The 16,901-nt window shown below is 39.9% G+C and overlaps 1 protein-coding gene across 1 annotated transcript in view; it reads right to left on the bottom strand.

Moving 5' to 3' along the window:
- The window catches only part of LOC149082177 (uncharacterized), a 31,575-nt gene extending 14,958 nt beyond the window's left edge, over window positions 1–16,617 (bottom strand). Inside the window, exon 1 of the mRNA XM_089235694.1 lies at window positions 15,972–16,617. Within this exon, the coding sequence (XP_089091820.1) occupies window positions 15,972–16,013 (42 nt within the window). The 5' untranslated portion in view covers window positions 16,014–16,617. The remainder of the gene's footprint in view (window positions 1–15,971) is intronic.
- Between the last annotated feature and the right edge of the window lie 284 nt (window positions 16,618–16,901).

Here is a 16,901-nt window from a genome sequence, read left to right as displayed (position 1 = left end):
TTGATGCTCCGCGGACTCCCTGTAGTGTCGGAAGATCAATTTCGAGGCAACCCCCCCCCCCCCACCCACAGGAGGAGATAGACTTGAAAGTCTGGGGGGCGCACGGTCATTATTGCTGGGGGGGGCACGATGATGATGTCAATTCATATATACATTAGATCAGTCGACTCCACCTTTGACGCTAGGGGGGCAATGCCCCCCACGACGCCCCCCGTATTACCGCCTATGCCCCGCCATAAAAATGAAAATGTATTGTTTTTTTATAATTTACATATCAAAAAAATTGAATAAATTAAAGTTTCGCAGCACGATATGTGTCATTCATGCAATGTAGTAAATGAAAATGATCCCGCTTTCCCGCTGGCCCAGGGTAAGTACATTGAAAGTTCGTGTTGGATCGTCCCATATTTTGCACAGACGAGCACTGCCTGTACCCATCATCAAAAGAAGAGCACCCTAACGGCAAGTTTAACGTACGAATACGTGAAATCAGGATGATTTCAATAGTTGAATGCAATTTGTACAAGGTGGGTGCGTTTGATTGGGACGTTGATCAAGTGCTCGCAAGAACGGAATCGGACACGAGCATCGAGCACTCTGGGTACTTCAGGGAACACCGTGGCACTCGCGAGCAACGGGTTGAAGATGCCTGCTCTAGAGCAGTGCTTCTCAACCTGGAGCCATGTGACCTCCTTGCGGCCCCGGGATATTCTAGTGGGACCGCGGGCGAAAATCGAATGAAAAGGGAGAGATGACAGGTGGTGAGGGGGAGGGCACAGAGAGCTGTGAAGAATTAGCGCTTCTAAATGAGATATGGTGTAAGAAAATGGCAATACTTCCAGAATACAGTAGAGGTGTCCATATAACTAGGGCCATCTTAACTCACGGGTCTATGTGGGCATGGTCCGGGGGGGTCTTATACCTATAGACGGCATACATGTTGAGATCTGGTACTACGATTTCCAAGTGCATGTAATTATGTAAGCTGTTATTTCCAGCTGAGTATGCCGCCCTCTCCCATCACTTTGCCCAGAGGCCCCATGATGTTGAAACGGCCAGGCATAAAACCCTGCAAGGGGAAAGCTTCCCCAAACTCTAGTCCAGGGTAGGTCCATAGGTCCATTGCAAGTCGGCGTTGGATCGTCCCATATTTTGCACAGACGTATTTCTTTACATTTAATTCGGCTCTTGGAAGATATGATCACTCCTTTCCGGATCCGTGCGTGGCCCGGGGTTCCAGAGATCAATCTCATTTATGAAATTGTTGTTCATTATTAAATTTAGTTTTGATTAAATTCAATTCTAATAGTAAAAACAGTCTCGTTCTGGGATCAGGGGGTAGAGGGGGCCCTGGATACGACAGGGGGGCCACGAGAAGAAAATATTATTAAACGGGGGCCATGGGTTGCAAAAAGGGTTGAGAAACATTGCTCTAGAGCAGCGTTTCTCAAGCTATGGTCCACAGGCAAACTTTATAATTCAATTTTAACTGGATAGAAAATTATTCAATTGTTGTGATTGATATTATATATATATAGTAATATCCATATGGATTCACCAATATATATATATATATATATATATATATATATATATATATATAAATCGTACCTTCATACTAGGTTCATTAGGGGCCGTTCAAGTATTACGTCATCATCGAAGGGAGGGGGTTTCCGATTTGCTGACTTTTGATGACAAGGGGGGAGGGGAGGGTGGGTTTCGATAATGCTTACGTCATCAATCGCCCTTTATGAGAATATGAAATATTCTTAATGGCATCTTGCTCGGTGAGCCAAAAACGAGAAAAACCTTTCTATAGTTTGTGTGCACTTGAAGTAACATTCCCGCCCCCCCTATTGATAAGTGCTCTACACAGAGCCACTTTAGTGATCTCTAAATTTTTCGCGGATTCAAGTGCTCTGGAACTGTGCCACGCATCACTTAAATAATCTGAGAATGTGCCGCGGGTAACTTGAGTGATGTAGAACTGCACTGGGAGCCACTTAAGTGCTCTAAAACTACCTCACATGTCACTCAAGGAATCTCTAAACATGTCATGGATCGCTTAAGTGCTCTGGAACTGTGTCCCGGGTCATTTAAGTGATCTGAAAATGTGCCACGGGCAGCTCAAATGATCTGGAATTGTACCACGGCACACAAGCGATCTGTAAATGTGGCGCTTAGTTCATTTTTTTTACAAAATTAGGTTTGAGGAGGGCAGGCCGCATCAGATAACCCCCAGGGCCATATTTGGTCCACGGGCCAAGGCCCTTTATGCGATTTATCATTATATGGCTTAGAGGGTGGGTCGCAATAAATTTCTAAAAGGTAAATTTTAGCTCATAGCCTTCAAATAACATTGAAATTGATTATAATAACATAAAGGTATTCAGAAATTTCAATTAAAAAAATATTTTTTGCATTAAAAAAATAAGTTTTTGATCGTGGGAGGGGGCCCGAGCCTTCCTATGCGCCCCACCCCTGCTGTGCACGTCTCTGATCCCACCAATATGCGTTAGGATTCAGAGGGGCAGAGCTGATGAGTAATTTTGCTGACAAGGGGGGGGGGGGAGTCGAAAGTGGCTAAAAATTTGCTTACGTAATACTTGAACGGCCCCTTATACATTATCAAGGAAAATGCTGGAAATTGCGGTTCCTAAATAAGGATATCACTAAATTGCAGCCGAAAAATACAATTTATGACAAATTTGCTAATTACTGCAAAAAGGGGTGAAGGGTGGAGAAATAAAAAGTTGCTACAAAATAGCAGTAAACAAATATTTGACGAGGAAAAAGCGTTCAACTGTAAAACGGGATGCATTTAAAAACGTTGCCCTAAATCTTAGCAAAATCCCCAGTCGCAGTGAAAATTGCTGAAAAAAAATGGGGAAAAACCAGTTTAACTTGAAAATTTGAGATGAATATTTATACCCAAAATTATCATAAGTTATGAAAGCGCTGTTCATTAACGACATTGTAGTGAACATTATTAATTTAAATAAACATCACTGAGAAAAAACGGGACAAACGTAAGGAAACTTGGAACCAGCGAAAATACAGAAACGTCCCGTAATACGGAACGAAAGTGGTCCGTCGGATTGTATCAGACATTTCACCGGTTCTTAAGTTCAGAAAGGTTGAGGAAACATTGCTCTATAGAGCAAGCTGTCCTTGTTTTTGATGAATTTGGCGAGACAAACATCCCCCCAGAAGCCTTCTCGTACCCGTGATCGCAAAAAAAGACCACCCGTAAAACCATCTCTTTCAAAGCAAAAATCTTCACAACCATCAATCTCTGGCAAATTGAATACTCATCGATGCTGTTAGTAAATGTTTTTTGAAGTGAACCTCCGAGGGGGGGAAAACTTCCGTTTATAATGATAAATAGATAGGCCTTTTTCTCCAACACGTACACGATATTGCAAAGGATGAGGAGAGCCTAGAGAGACCGCGTACCGATCCGGCCAAGCGTGTCTATTACTTGATGTATAGAGAGGAAAAAATGTGCTTCTTCTAGACTAAATAATGTTAATATATAAAAGCGCTATAAGAAAAAAAGTGTGTTTATGTGTGCTTTTTTTCCTCCCTCTCTCTCTTCGACGGCGGCAAAACTCAACCAAAAAGGCTTAAGGTCATTGCCACCGGCAACTACGGGAAAAATAAGATTCCTAAGCAAAGGATGGCAGTGATGTTGGATGAGCCCGCCAAACACACACACACACACACACACACACACACAAGGATCGTTGTCACTGTGCTGGATTGCTTGTTGTTGCTCCCGATGCGTTGGATGTCGCTGTCAACAGATTGGATCTACACAGGGTCTTCCTGAACTCACGGTGCAAACTTTACGGGAGGAGGAGGGGGGGGGGGAAACGGGGAAGGTGACTGAGATATATATACAGTCGAAACCCGTTTTAACGAATACCGTTATAGCGAAAATCTCGTTTCAACGAACTTTTATAATTTCCCCCTCCAGATAAGTTTGCATAGGAACAACGCAAAACCTTGGAATTCCTATACAACGAGATTTCGTTGTAACGAAGTGATTTCTCCGGTCTCTTGGAGTTCGTTACAATGGGATTCGACTGTATATATTATATACATGTATATTATGAATGTGGCGATCGCACGGTCGAAAATTAAACGTAAAAGTGCGAGAGGGCGCTTCTGGGTGGAAAGAGGGCAAGCGCAAGCGAAGTGAAGATGATCAAAAAAGGTAGGGGGACACCTGCAATGGCCATGGAAAGATGGGCCCGGGCCAGGTGCGGATCCAGAGGGGAGAGGCGATGGGGAGTGAGCACGCCCCTCCCAAGGGTCGATTAATATGGGAAAAATGTTTTCGGTTCCAGAAAAAACGGGATGATCCGATGCACCGCCACAATAAGTCGCTTCATCGACACATAACCCTGGATCCACTCCATTCGCAGCTGAAGATGCCTGCCTCTGCTCTATTAGCCATGGCTAATGGAGATACGGGGCGAGGACCATGGGGGCAATGCCCCCCCCCCCATCCTCGCGTCAATGACGGAGTCAACTGATCTAATGTATATGAAGATATATGTGAATTGGCATCATATCAACATTATGCCCCCAGATTTTCATGTCTATCTCGACTTATACTATCATCACTACCTATAGGTGGTGTTGGCTGTATTCGCATATGAAGATGTCAGCCTCGGCTACATCCGTAGCTGAAGATGAATGCTTCGGCTGCATCAGTAGCTGAAGATGTCTGCCTTCGCTCAGGTGTGGATCCGGGATGGAAACGGCCACCCTCCCAAGAGACAAATAATGTATGAAAAAAATGTTCACCCTGTATTTTACGGGACAGACAAAACAAACTCACAACATTCGCCCTGCTCCTCACATTGTTCTTGATCCGTGCTTGGCCTGGGCCGCGTCTGGGGCCAGACCAGAGAGGAGAGGCTTTGCAATAAAAATATCTGTGTCGTGGAGAGAAAAATCGAAACTCGTATTGTAACAACCCCCATCGCTCCAAAAATTGACGTTGTATTGGGTGGTCGCTATACCGAAAGCAAAATATATAGGATAGCCCTAGTCACGAAATGAAAACATTTGGGACCTAAGACATTTACATCTGGGAGATATTTACGAAAGATATCGGTATTCCACGCGAATACGACGAAATATTCGCGGACGAAAGAACAAAGCTACGCGACATAAGTCGCTCCACGCTGACAAATCTACTTGGATCCACGCGTGGCTCCACCTGTAAAGACGCTGACAAAAAACTGAAAAAAAGTGCCAATGTGTAAATCTCTTCAGCATTAAAAAAAAAACAATAACATCATACAAGTTGGAAGACTCGTGCGTGGCATGAGCGAAACTCGTGCGGCACGTACTGATGATACATTGCACAAAAAACCAGTAGGGCCGACCGAAGGTGAAAGGGGGGTTATGATCTTCCGATCCCACCTTGTATATTATCACACCCAGATATAACCGATAGAGGGCAGTTGAGTGTTTCGTTATAACCTAGGATATCGATACGCCATTAATAATATTGCGATGATGATGATACTTATAATTTCTCAATCACTAAATGATCATCTCGGAAGAGAGGAAAAATCGGAAGAGATGCACGTTATATAGAAATGCATCGAAGACGACGACGGCACAACGACGTCGGTGGGAGAGGAAACTTACCAATCAATAAAAACCGCGAAAACAGGAGGACAGAGAGAGAGAGAAAACTGCCATCTTCCACTAAATGTGGCCCATCCTCGCCACACACACACACACAAACGCCCTATCCTTAACCACGTCAGCCTGGAATAAGAGGGAACCTACTACCATAAGCGGCACCAGAGCATGGTGGGGGGGGGGGAAAGGGTGGAGAGCGGCCGGTCCCGCACAGAGGTAACAAGGGAGGCAAGAAAATTCGAATATTAAGAACTCCCCCGATCGATTTCTCGGGAGGAACCCGGGGCGCGACAACAAGGGGGGTGAGGGGGGGGGGAAGGGCAAGAAGTTCCAGGGAGGGGGAGGGGGTTCGGAGGAGGAGGAAAGCGGGCGCAGATCAAAGCGACGACGACGCTGTTTTCGGGAGTTGATCACATGACATCGAGCAACCAATCGAAGTGAATTTCCTTTCGTAACACCCCCCCCCCCTTTTTCCATAACCGACTAAAATCGGGAAAATGGGAGAAGTTGGTAGCAAAGAAGATGGTGAATCTCTCTTTCTCTGTCTCTTGTGTGTAGGAATTCATCGATGGGGGGGGGGGGGGGTGGCGTTGCCGTTGGACACTTCGATGTGATCGTGATGATGGATTAAATCATTTCCCACGGAAACACGAGAAATTTTGAGGATTTGAGAAAAATAATCAAAAATCTTTAATCGATCCCGATTTAGAGAAAATCCACGCCTCGCCTCGCGTCAATCTCAGTGTCGAAAAAAAAAACACCAGTTGATATTTATTGGGCAGAAATGAAATTGACGTCCTCGAAACTAATTGTTAGGGGTCGGGGGGTCTGATGAACGATAGCTAGAGAAGTGGTGGGAAAAATTCGGTGGTCATTGAGATGAGAGATAGCCAGAGACGGGGATGAATACCAATTAACACTAGATGGAGCCACAGTTAATTCTGTGATAAGGAGGCCAACCCCCCCCCCCTCCCCCGATCAAGCGCGATCGCCTCTCTCAAGAGCCGAAAAATAAGGAGGAAACTTTGTATGTATGGAGGATGATCTGATGCACCTAAACGATAAGTCGCTGCTCCAACACATCACCCTGGATTCACCTGCGTCCGCTCGCTGAAGATATCAACCTCGGCTTCATTAGTAGCTGAAGATATCTGCCTCCACTAAATTGCCAGCTGAAGATACCAACCTCGGCTTGATTCGTAGCTGAAGATATCTGCCTCCACTAAATTGCCAGCTGAAAGATATCAACCTCGGCTTCATTCATAGCTGAAGATACCAACCTCGGCTTCATTCGTAGCTGAAGATATCTGCCTCCACTAAATTGCCAGCTGAAAGATATCTGCCTCTACTAAATTTCCAGCTGAAGATACCAACCTCGGCTTCATTCGCAGCGCTGATGATATAATGCCTCCACTAAAGTCACAGCTAAAAATGCTTGAGCTGAAGATGCTCACCACTGCTCAGTTCGTAGCTGAAGATATCTGTTTTCACTCAGGCGTGGATCTAGGTCGGCGGGGTGATAGGAACGTCCGCCCGCTCCTTCCAAGATCCAAATGCAGTCGAATCCTGTTTTAACGAATACCGTTATAGCGAAAATCTCGTTTTAACGAACATTTTTCTAATCCCCCAAATAAGTTTACATAGGAACAATGCTATGTAACCTGGAATTCCTTTACAACGAAATTTCGTTTTAAGGAAGTGTTTCCTCCGGTCTCTTGGCGTTCGTTACAAGAGCCACGACACACACCTTGAGAAACCCCTGCCTCAAACAGAGGTTGAACACGTAGTACACAATGGCGGAAAATTCCACACTAGGAAAAAAAATTGTTTTTTTTGGTTGTATCTGCGGTTTTATAGCAAACACTATAAGTGAGGATCCGAGGGTACCGATCAGCCCATCCCCCTTCCCACACCCAAAAGAACCGAAAATAAAAAGGCATGTCCAACAGATGGCGTTGCGATCACGGATGCATTATTACGTTTAGTGGAGTAAATTCAAAATATCCAATACTCTGTATGTTTTCTTTCCTCTCTCTTCATCATCGCTGAGCTTTATTATCTACGGAAAAGTGACTTTCTTTTTCCCTCTTTCCTTTCTATGATCCTGTTAATGATTTTTTCTCGCATTTGAATCTCGTTTTAACGAATACCGTTATAGCGAAAATCTCGTTTTAACAAACACTTTTCTAATCCCCCCTTTTAAGTTTATATAGAAGCAATACAAAAAACCTGGAATTCCATTATAACGAAATTTCGTTATAACGAAGTGATTTCTCTGGTCTCTTGGAATTCGTTATAACGGGATTCGACTGTATATAAGAGCGATAGAAAACACGTAGGGTGTTGGTAGCAAACTATAAAAAGACTCTCATCTACTTCATGTATTTTATACGCGTTTCCCTTTATATATATCCCCCCCCCCCCTCTTTTCCTTACGTAAGGTTCGGTTAGGACAAGGTTACCAGATTTATCACCGATTCGTAAAATAGAGATAATCCAAATTTGTTGCCGAAAGCTTGTGCGTGAAGTAGTTAATATGACCAAACAGTGTTGCCAGCTTAGCTATTTTCCAACTAGAACTGGTCTTTTTACTTCCCAGCTTGGCCCAACCCCGAAGGGTGACGGACATCTCTTGCGGGACAGAACCCGGGTCATGTCTGGTGTTGTGTGCGCCCACATGTTCATGTCTTGTGCTTTCTGTGTGGTTTTTGTTTTGCCTTTTAAATGTATTTTAGGTTAGTTTTTGAAAAAAGAAAAATTAGAACCCCTTTTTAGAGTGGAACCTCTCTATAACAAACATGCACTGGACCGAAAATTTTGTCCACTAACAGAAAGTGTCCATTAATGGGAGACCCATCGACGTCATTAAAAAAAAAAAAAAACGTCCGTTAAGGGGCCGTTCGTATTACGTCATCATCGATGGTAGGGGGAGGGGGTTTCCGATTTGCTGACTTTTGATGACAAGGGGGGAGGGAAGGTTTGGATAATGCTTACGTCATCAACCACGCTTTATGAAAATATGAGTTAGGATTCAGAGGGGCAGATCTGATGACGAAACTTTGCTGACAGGGGGAGGAGGAAGGGGAGGTCAGCGTTTTGCTAACTTTTGCTGACAAGGGGGGGGGGTCAAAAATGGCTAAAAATTTGCTTACGTAATACTTGAACGGCCCCTCCAACGGGGAGTTAGTTATGGGAGGTTCCACTATACCAATCATGTATCTTAGTCCCCAGGGCCTCACCAAAGCTTCCTTAGATACTACTGAGACTCTCTACCTGCTTCGTACGTGCCAGAGTTATCCCTAAGACGGCCCTGGCAGTTGGAAATAACCGTGACAACAGTTACTGAAAGCGACGTAAGTCGAAGTCACAATACTTAAACTCGACTCAGGAATCCCCCCCCCTCCAAGTTACAGCTCACTCAGCCCCCCCCCCAATTATGGAGGAAAGGAGGCGAGTATGACTAGCACGCAGGGTCAATTTCTGCTTCCAACCAACAGTCTTTCTAAAAGAATAGGACCAAATCCAAACAGAAAGCCCCATACTCCGTTTGACACACTCCCAGTGCGTTATGTAATGTTAGCACCTCAACTGGCCTACTATGTAACGAACTTGGCCCCCTTTTTTTAAAATGCCCTTGACATTTTTTTCCCCCAAAAAAAACCCATGATTCGCCAGTTACCGAATTTCACCCCGAGGGTGTTTAAAAAAAAAGATAAAAAAAAAATAAACATTGGCTTAAGTCTTATCCGCAGAAAAGCAGCCAACAGGTATCCACAAGTTCACTTGATCTCTCTCTTCGCCTATAACGTTCGAAAAAAAAAACCCCATTAAATCGCGCTTTAACCTCAATAAAGGTACAAAAAAAAAAGGAATGGGCTTTTTTTTTTTTCCTTCACGTTCCTACGATAATAACCGCGCCAAAAAAAAATCGCCAATTGAAGCAGAGGAAAAAAAGAACTTTCAAAAAAAAAAATGGAACCGTAAAAATAAGGCCAAGTCGTATAACAGTTACATAACGTTAATAAAAATGACTTTCAGACATAAAACAAAATGAAAATATCGACGTAGCTGATTGGTTATCGAGATGATGACGTAATCACAAGTTTGCAGTTCACTTTCCACTAAAAAAAACACCGGGAAAGAGGAATCGAAAATATATATAGGCAAGTGCCCGGACTTGGGAAAGGAGGCCGCAGAATATTAGGAGGCATGTAAAACGGAATTAAAATAGTATATAATTCATCATTTTTTTCCCCTTCCAGAGGCAGATATATGATTTTGCCGCTCTTATCCTGATTATCCTTATCCGCCCTGACCAATGTGATTTCCTCCCCCGGCCACACTGGGATAAAGCCCGTTTACCCCCCCCCCCCCCAGTAAAAAGCCTCTCATTACGACTTAACTGCAAGGCCGGCGGTGGGGGGGGGATTGTGATTCCCCTCCCCCAGAAATGTTACAAAATGACTGACAGTTTCGTACACATGGTATGACATGGTTAAGTCTTTTGCGCAGTCTGTTTCATCACCTCATCGAAACTAGGTTTAAATGGCCCTCGCTCACAGAGTTATAATAGTGTATCGTTAGTCTATGCCCTCGCACCAGTATTTTGGGCGCCCCCCCCCCATAGCCATGGTTTAAAATTTCACTAATTTATGGGTACGCAATATAGAAAATGTATGTCTTATAAGTATATTCGACCCATTAACAAACATATACACAGCATAATCGGAGATGGACTCAAAGTCTGGGGGGCACGATGATATTTGCTGAAAGGACCCGTTTCCCCGTATCTCCACCCATGATACACAGACAGGAACAGGATAGCTCTAATCCAGGATTTCATATAGACACCCAAGCCAAAACTTTTGAGGGGGAAGGGTAATTAACAGGAGAAACTCTTGGGCCGTGCGGCCTGACGGGCGGGAGGGGGGGGCACCGCTCTGGAATAGCATAAAAAAAATCAAAACTTCCTTGACTCAAACTCAAAAACTAACCCGATCAAAATTTGTGAAGTGAGAAATATAATTCTAAATCTTAAACTTTTAAAGGTTCTTCGAATTTCAGTATTCCCCCTCTAACTTTTATCAAATTTTTCTCTGAGTATTGCCAAATATCTGCATATTTCCCCTGACTTTTGCCAAATAACTGCACATTTCCCCTAACTTTTGAAAAATATCTGCATGCTTTCCTGACTTTTGACGAATATTAGCTCATTTATCTGACTTTTTGCCAAATATTTGCATATTTTTATGACTTTTTACGAATATCAATCAGCCCACATTTCCTTGATTTTTATCAAACATCTTCCTGACTATTGCCTGACTTTTTTTCTCTTACTTTTGACTACTTCCATGACTTTTGCCAAATATACATTTGCATACTTCCCGGACCAGGTCCGTCACCCAAAGCCAGGGCCGTTGCCCCCCTCGGCTTTTGAAAATACTCTAAAAAAATGGTATATATATATATATATATATATATATATATACTCAATGTATGTGTGTATATATATATATATATATACATATATATATATATACACATACATTGAGTACATGTTCTTTGCCCCCCTCCCCTGGACAAAAGTTGAAATTACAGCCTTGTCCCGGACTTTTGTCAAGTATAAGTTTACTTATATATCACATGATGTCACTCTACACTTGTTTATGCAAGATATACAGAAACTGGTCATTATGTGAAGATGCAAATTTTTTTTGGAGAGCTATAAATTTTTTCACAAAGAAAGATTCATCCCTGCTTCTAATGGGAGTCAAATCCGGGACTCTCGTATGTCGGACGAGTGCTCTTACCACTAAGGTAGAAGCAGAGATGAATTTTCCTTTCCAAAAAGAAATTTGCTTACTTCCCTGAAATCAAAAAAAAAAAAAAAAAATCCTTCACTTTTGCCTAGTATTTGTACATTTCTACGACTCTTTTACTATATATTGCGCCTTTTCCCCCGACAACTTTTGATTTCCTCCTCGTACCTTTTTCATTTCCCTGAGTTTCCAGGTCGCTTCGAAATCTGTTGTCACAATATAACACGATACTGTAGATTGCAAAATGTTTGCAATATCAAAATCAGAAGTCTCCAAGGCAGGTCCCGTTCCTCACAAGTTCCCGCTGACATCATTTTTTTGGGGGGGGAGGATACACTTTGAGGAAATTCCTTTTCACTTACGCGACAATTATGTATAAATTCTGTACTTTCAAAATATGTTTTGTAGTGTATAACATAGAACCAGGACAAGAGGGAAGCTCATTGGTCCAACAATCGTCCTTGGTTGAAAAATTTTTGTTCACCATAAATTTAATTAAAAATTTTTTGTTCATAAAGTAGAAAGGGTCTATGGCTGACCACATTTCATTAAGGAAAAATACTGTAAATTTTGATCCCAAACACACAAAAAAATCGCTAATCATCGTTAAAAAAAATGCCGAAAATGAGCGAAGTTGCTTATTACTGCTAAAATCACCACAAATTGTCAATCGCGGGGAATGAAACACTACTGCGAATTGCAGTTGATTTAAATGAATTCTGGAGGAGGGGGAAGGTTAGATGCATATTCATGATGACAATGATAATTGCGATGCATCTTTCATCACAATTATCACAAATTTATAGCCCTTTTAGTCCCTGGTGCCACAAATGTGTAGGTTGATTTTTCTTCATTGTAGGATTTTTTCTTTTGATCTCAGGGGTTTCAAGCTCTGACTTGAAAAATTATGTAAGTTTTGAGATAGAAATATGGTGAATGTGAACTTTGGGGAGGGGGGGAGGCTTTCATCGGAAGGGCAACACTTAAAGTTGAACTTTCAGGGGTGTTTCTAAGATGGCTTCGAGGAGGAAAGTGCCTCCGAGAAAAGTGTGATTTATTACATAAAATGTAGCTATAAAATTCTGGAAAAATTTTTATGTGAAGATGAATATGTCCTGCATCGCCTCTTGGCTGAAACAATTTGAACGAAGTGAATTATTTCTCCACAAAAAAAAAGAAGGAAAAAACAATAATAAATAATGATAATATTTAATATTTTTTTCATGAAGTAAAGATTTGCTGACATTCATGTTTTTAATGCATTTTTGAGTATCAAAAATGCGAAAAACATTTTCAAAGTTCCAAAGAACGAATGCTCGGGTCTGAAAGGGATGAGTTGGGAAAATAATGTAATCTCGATTTCTCAGTGAATACATATAATAAAAATTCTAATATAATAAATAAGTCGGGATGGCCAAAATTACTTAAAAACGAGGGAATGTCCCTGGAAACACACGATTCATATGTCCATATTGTATACTCACAAGGAGCTCTGATATTTCTATTTCGACATAGACCGATAAAAGTCAATTTTTTTTGTATATTCACAAGTTTGTGATTTTTCTTGAAAATTGAAATTTTTTTTCAATATTCGGTTGAACATGAAAAATGTTCGTAAAACAAAACAAAACAAACAAAAGAAATTAAATATTCTCAACCATTAACTGGTAAAAATAACAAGAACCAACGTGAAATAACAAAGCCAAACCGAAAAACCGCGTCTTTTTAGGTAGAGGTAGATCGAGGGGGGGAAAAAAAGAGAAAAATTTAGGGAAAGGAAAGGGAAAAAAACTATAAAAAAAAAAAAAGCCGTCCGGACAATACACGAGAAAACGAAAAAAAAAAGGGACACTACAGGAACTCGTTTTTCACTGACCGTGTCGCCATCTATCGGCTCTACTAGTAAGTGTTGAGAAATCTACGAAATTATCAGACAAAAAAAAAAAAAAACAACAAAAAAAAACACAGGCTCTCGTTCCTGTTTCAAGTAAACAACGCGAGACGTAATAACAATTTCTGTTCTTTATTGCAATTCACTGACAACGAAGAATAATGTAGAGATTTCCGAAGAAATAATTAAATTATTTTTTTATAATTTTTTTTTTTTTTAACATTATATACAAATTGCAACTTGTTTAAAGAAGCTTAACACATTTGAAGAAAAAGAAATATATAAATACATTATTTCAACATTATTTTTCTAGTAAACGTTAAGCAATTCCGTTGGGAAATATTTACATTTTTATTTATTTACAGCTCTCGACCAATATTTTTAAATATTACGTTAGGACAAACATCTATTTGAATATCCGTATTTTCCAATTGTTACAAAAACAGTTGAATTTCGATTATTTACCGACACTCGATGTTACAACATGTGACGTGATAATCGGATTATTCGAGTTTGACACATACATGGTATTAAAACGGACGTGATGATCGTTCGATCACAATTTATGACATAAATAATCACTTCTATATAGTCTATCCGATACGCAAATTGTTATTATTACAACTATCTACGATAAAGGTTATGATATTATAAAGCCGAATATTAAAATTTTTTTTTTTTACAAAATTCGGTAATGATCTTAAGAGAAAAAAAATTTCAATAATGGAAGTGACATTTTTGGAAATAAACAATTTCTATTTACATTCGTCCCAAAAATAAAAAGAAATAATTGTTTCTAGAAAAGACACTGATGTAAAAGAGTTTTTTTTTGAGGGAAATGTTGTTGCAACAAGGCATTGTTGAAGAAATAATTGGTTGAAAGAACAGGTGTGTTAAAAGGCATTGTTTGAAAAAAATATTATGTTTTTGTAAAAGCATTGTTGTTTTAAAAAAATATTATGTTTTTGTAAAAGCATTGTTGTTTTAAAAAAATATTATGTTTTTGTAAAAGCATTGTTGTTTTAAAAAAATCATTGTTTTGTTTGAAACACATTGTGGAGAAAAACTTTTTTCTATGAGGAAGAAGGCATTGATGAAGAGAGCATTGTTGTAGCAAGGACATTGTTGGAACACTTGTTTACCAGAGTTTCCCTAACATAAAAATAAATAGAATTGGTAAAGAAAGATCATTGCTATTGTTGTTTTACAAAAGCATTATTGAAGAAAATGACGTTTGGAAAAAACATTGTTTAAAAAAAATTCTTTGAAACATTGTTTTGAAAAAAAATATTTAAAAGCAAAGAATATTTCTTTTTTTTTAATCTAAAAGACATTGTTGAGAAGAGCATTCTTGTATAGAAAGGCATTGTTGAAGAGAACATTGTTGTATCAAAGACATTTGTTGGAACACTTATTCACCGGAGTTACATTGCCATAAAAAATTTCATTATTAAAGAAAAAAATTGTTGTTTCATAAAAGCATGATTGCTCAAGAAAATATTTTAAAAGACATTGTTCCAGAGAAAATGTTGTTTTAAAAGACATTGTTCCAGAGAAAATGTTGTTTTAAAAGACATTGTTTAAGAAAACATTCTTGTTTAAAAGACATTGTTGAGAAAAACATTCTCATATAAAAAAGCAGTATTGATAAGAACATTGTTGTAGGGAAGACATTTTACATTTATGCAAGCCCTCGTTTAACAGAAACAAATTTCAATAAAAGAATATTTAATACTGCATTAAAAAATCATTAATTTAAAGTGGTTTATTTCAGATAAAATTATACCACTTTCAATTTATGTGAGCTAAAATGTTAACTAACGGGCCGGCCGTCTCAACAATATCACGGGCCCTCGGGCAAAAGTGTGTTCGGGGGGGGGGGGGACCCACAGTAAATACCACCCATTATTACATATTTTCGGAAATCATAGATCCAAGCCCCCCTCCCCCCCATTAAAAGTTTGCACCTAAATAAAATTTTTAAGTGGAATTGTACTTCGAATTTTGAAAGGTGTCTAAAATTCACAACTTACTGATATAATACCTACGTATTTCAGAATACCATCCAAATTAAAAAGAAAAGAAAAAAAAAACAATACGCATACTTATATCCGGCCCATGGGCCTGAGTTCCTTCTCCATAATACCAATATTGGTTTTGAGCCCGTAATATTTGTAAGCCCTCCCAATATTTCAAATGACCTTACGTCTACGAAAATGATTTCTTTTCCCAGAATTGAGACGGACATCTCTACATTAAAATGCTATCTAACTTCTCTTAAAAATAGTTTTAATTTATAGAAAAAAAACCGAATAATTCAGGGGAATAAAATGAATAAAAAAACTAATAATACACCACTGCACACGCAATAACATGCAATAAACTCCACGTGACGACGATATCACTGATAATATTTTTCAAACAATTTTAAATCCGTCCAGTCATAAACGCATTTCAATGAACAACAACAATTCAAAGTCCCAACGTGAAAAAAAAATATAATCACTTAAAACAACAATAGAAATCACAAATAACTACATAATAATTGATCAATTCAAAAAAAATAATAATTTTTTTGTTAAATCAAAACTTACCTTTACTTCTGGCCTATGTATCGGACATATTTCTAAACCCATGCCATCCGTAGAATCGGGGCCTAAAGCCTCGATGAAAAGTTTACGTCAAATTAATAATAACAATAACGATAATATTCAAATCTTTTTTTTTCCCCCACGTTATCTCGGAACGTCAATTGTTATATTATTATTATTTTTCTCTCAAAACACAAGAAGAGTTAGTTCTTTCTGTGTCCGAACAACAGATGCCGCGACGATGATGATGACAACAATCACCTGCGTGAACTTTTCTTCTTTGAAGGTATGCTTGTTCAAAATCCAGCCAAACTTCCACATCTAATGGATAAAATTTGTTTTTTTGTTTCCGGCAAAATTTAGCAAATAATCAACAAACGCAAAATAAAAAAAATAAAAAAAATTGGCTAGCGGGATAGCGGCGCTGCTTGTTGCCCCCAAATACTCGGTATATATATCTTCACGCACACTCTTCAAATAACAACACAGTTCGAGGGCCCCCGCTCACACACACACAACACAAAACAGCAGCAGCAGCTACTACCCGCGACGGGCGCTGGAGCTCTTTTTGTGACGACGATATATTCTCTGTCTTCTCTACACGCAGCCGAACGCGACGCGCTTTCTCTACACGAGTCTCTTTCTCTCTGTCTCTCTCTCTCTCCCGACGGAACCGAACAGCAGATCCTTGAAGTTCCTACCCCCCCTCTCCCCTTCCTCTCCCCGCCGTCGCCAACACGAACGTCGTTATTGTGCCTTTTTTTTTTCCTTTAGGGTTGCTATAACGTCGCCACCCCGACAGTTTTATCGGCAGGAAAAATATGGAAAAACGAAATAATAACAATAAAGTATTATAAATAATAATAGTAACAAAAAAGAAAAAGTCGCCAAATTTGTAGGAGCCAAAAATTTTTATTTTGGCGGGATTTCGGG

This window comes from Pholcus phalangioides, unplaced genomic scaffold (assembly GCF_987345545.1).
Source record: "Pholcus phalangioides strain wild (caught in Gottingen) unplaced genomic scaffold, Ppha-v1.0 ptg000009l_1, whole genome shotgun sequence".
NCBI classification, from domain to species: Eukaryota; Metazoa; Arthropoda; class Arachnida; order Araneae; family Pholcidae; genus Pholcus; species Pholcus phalangioides.
This window is presented reverse-complemented; position numbering and strand designations above follow the sequence as displayed.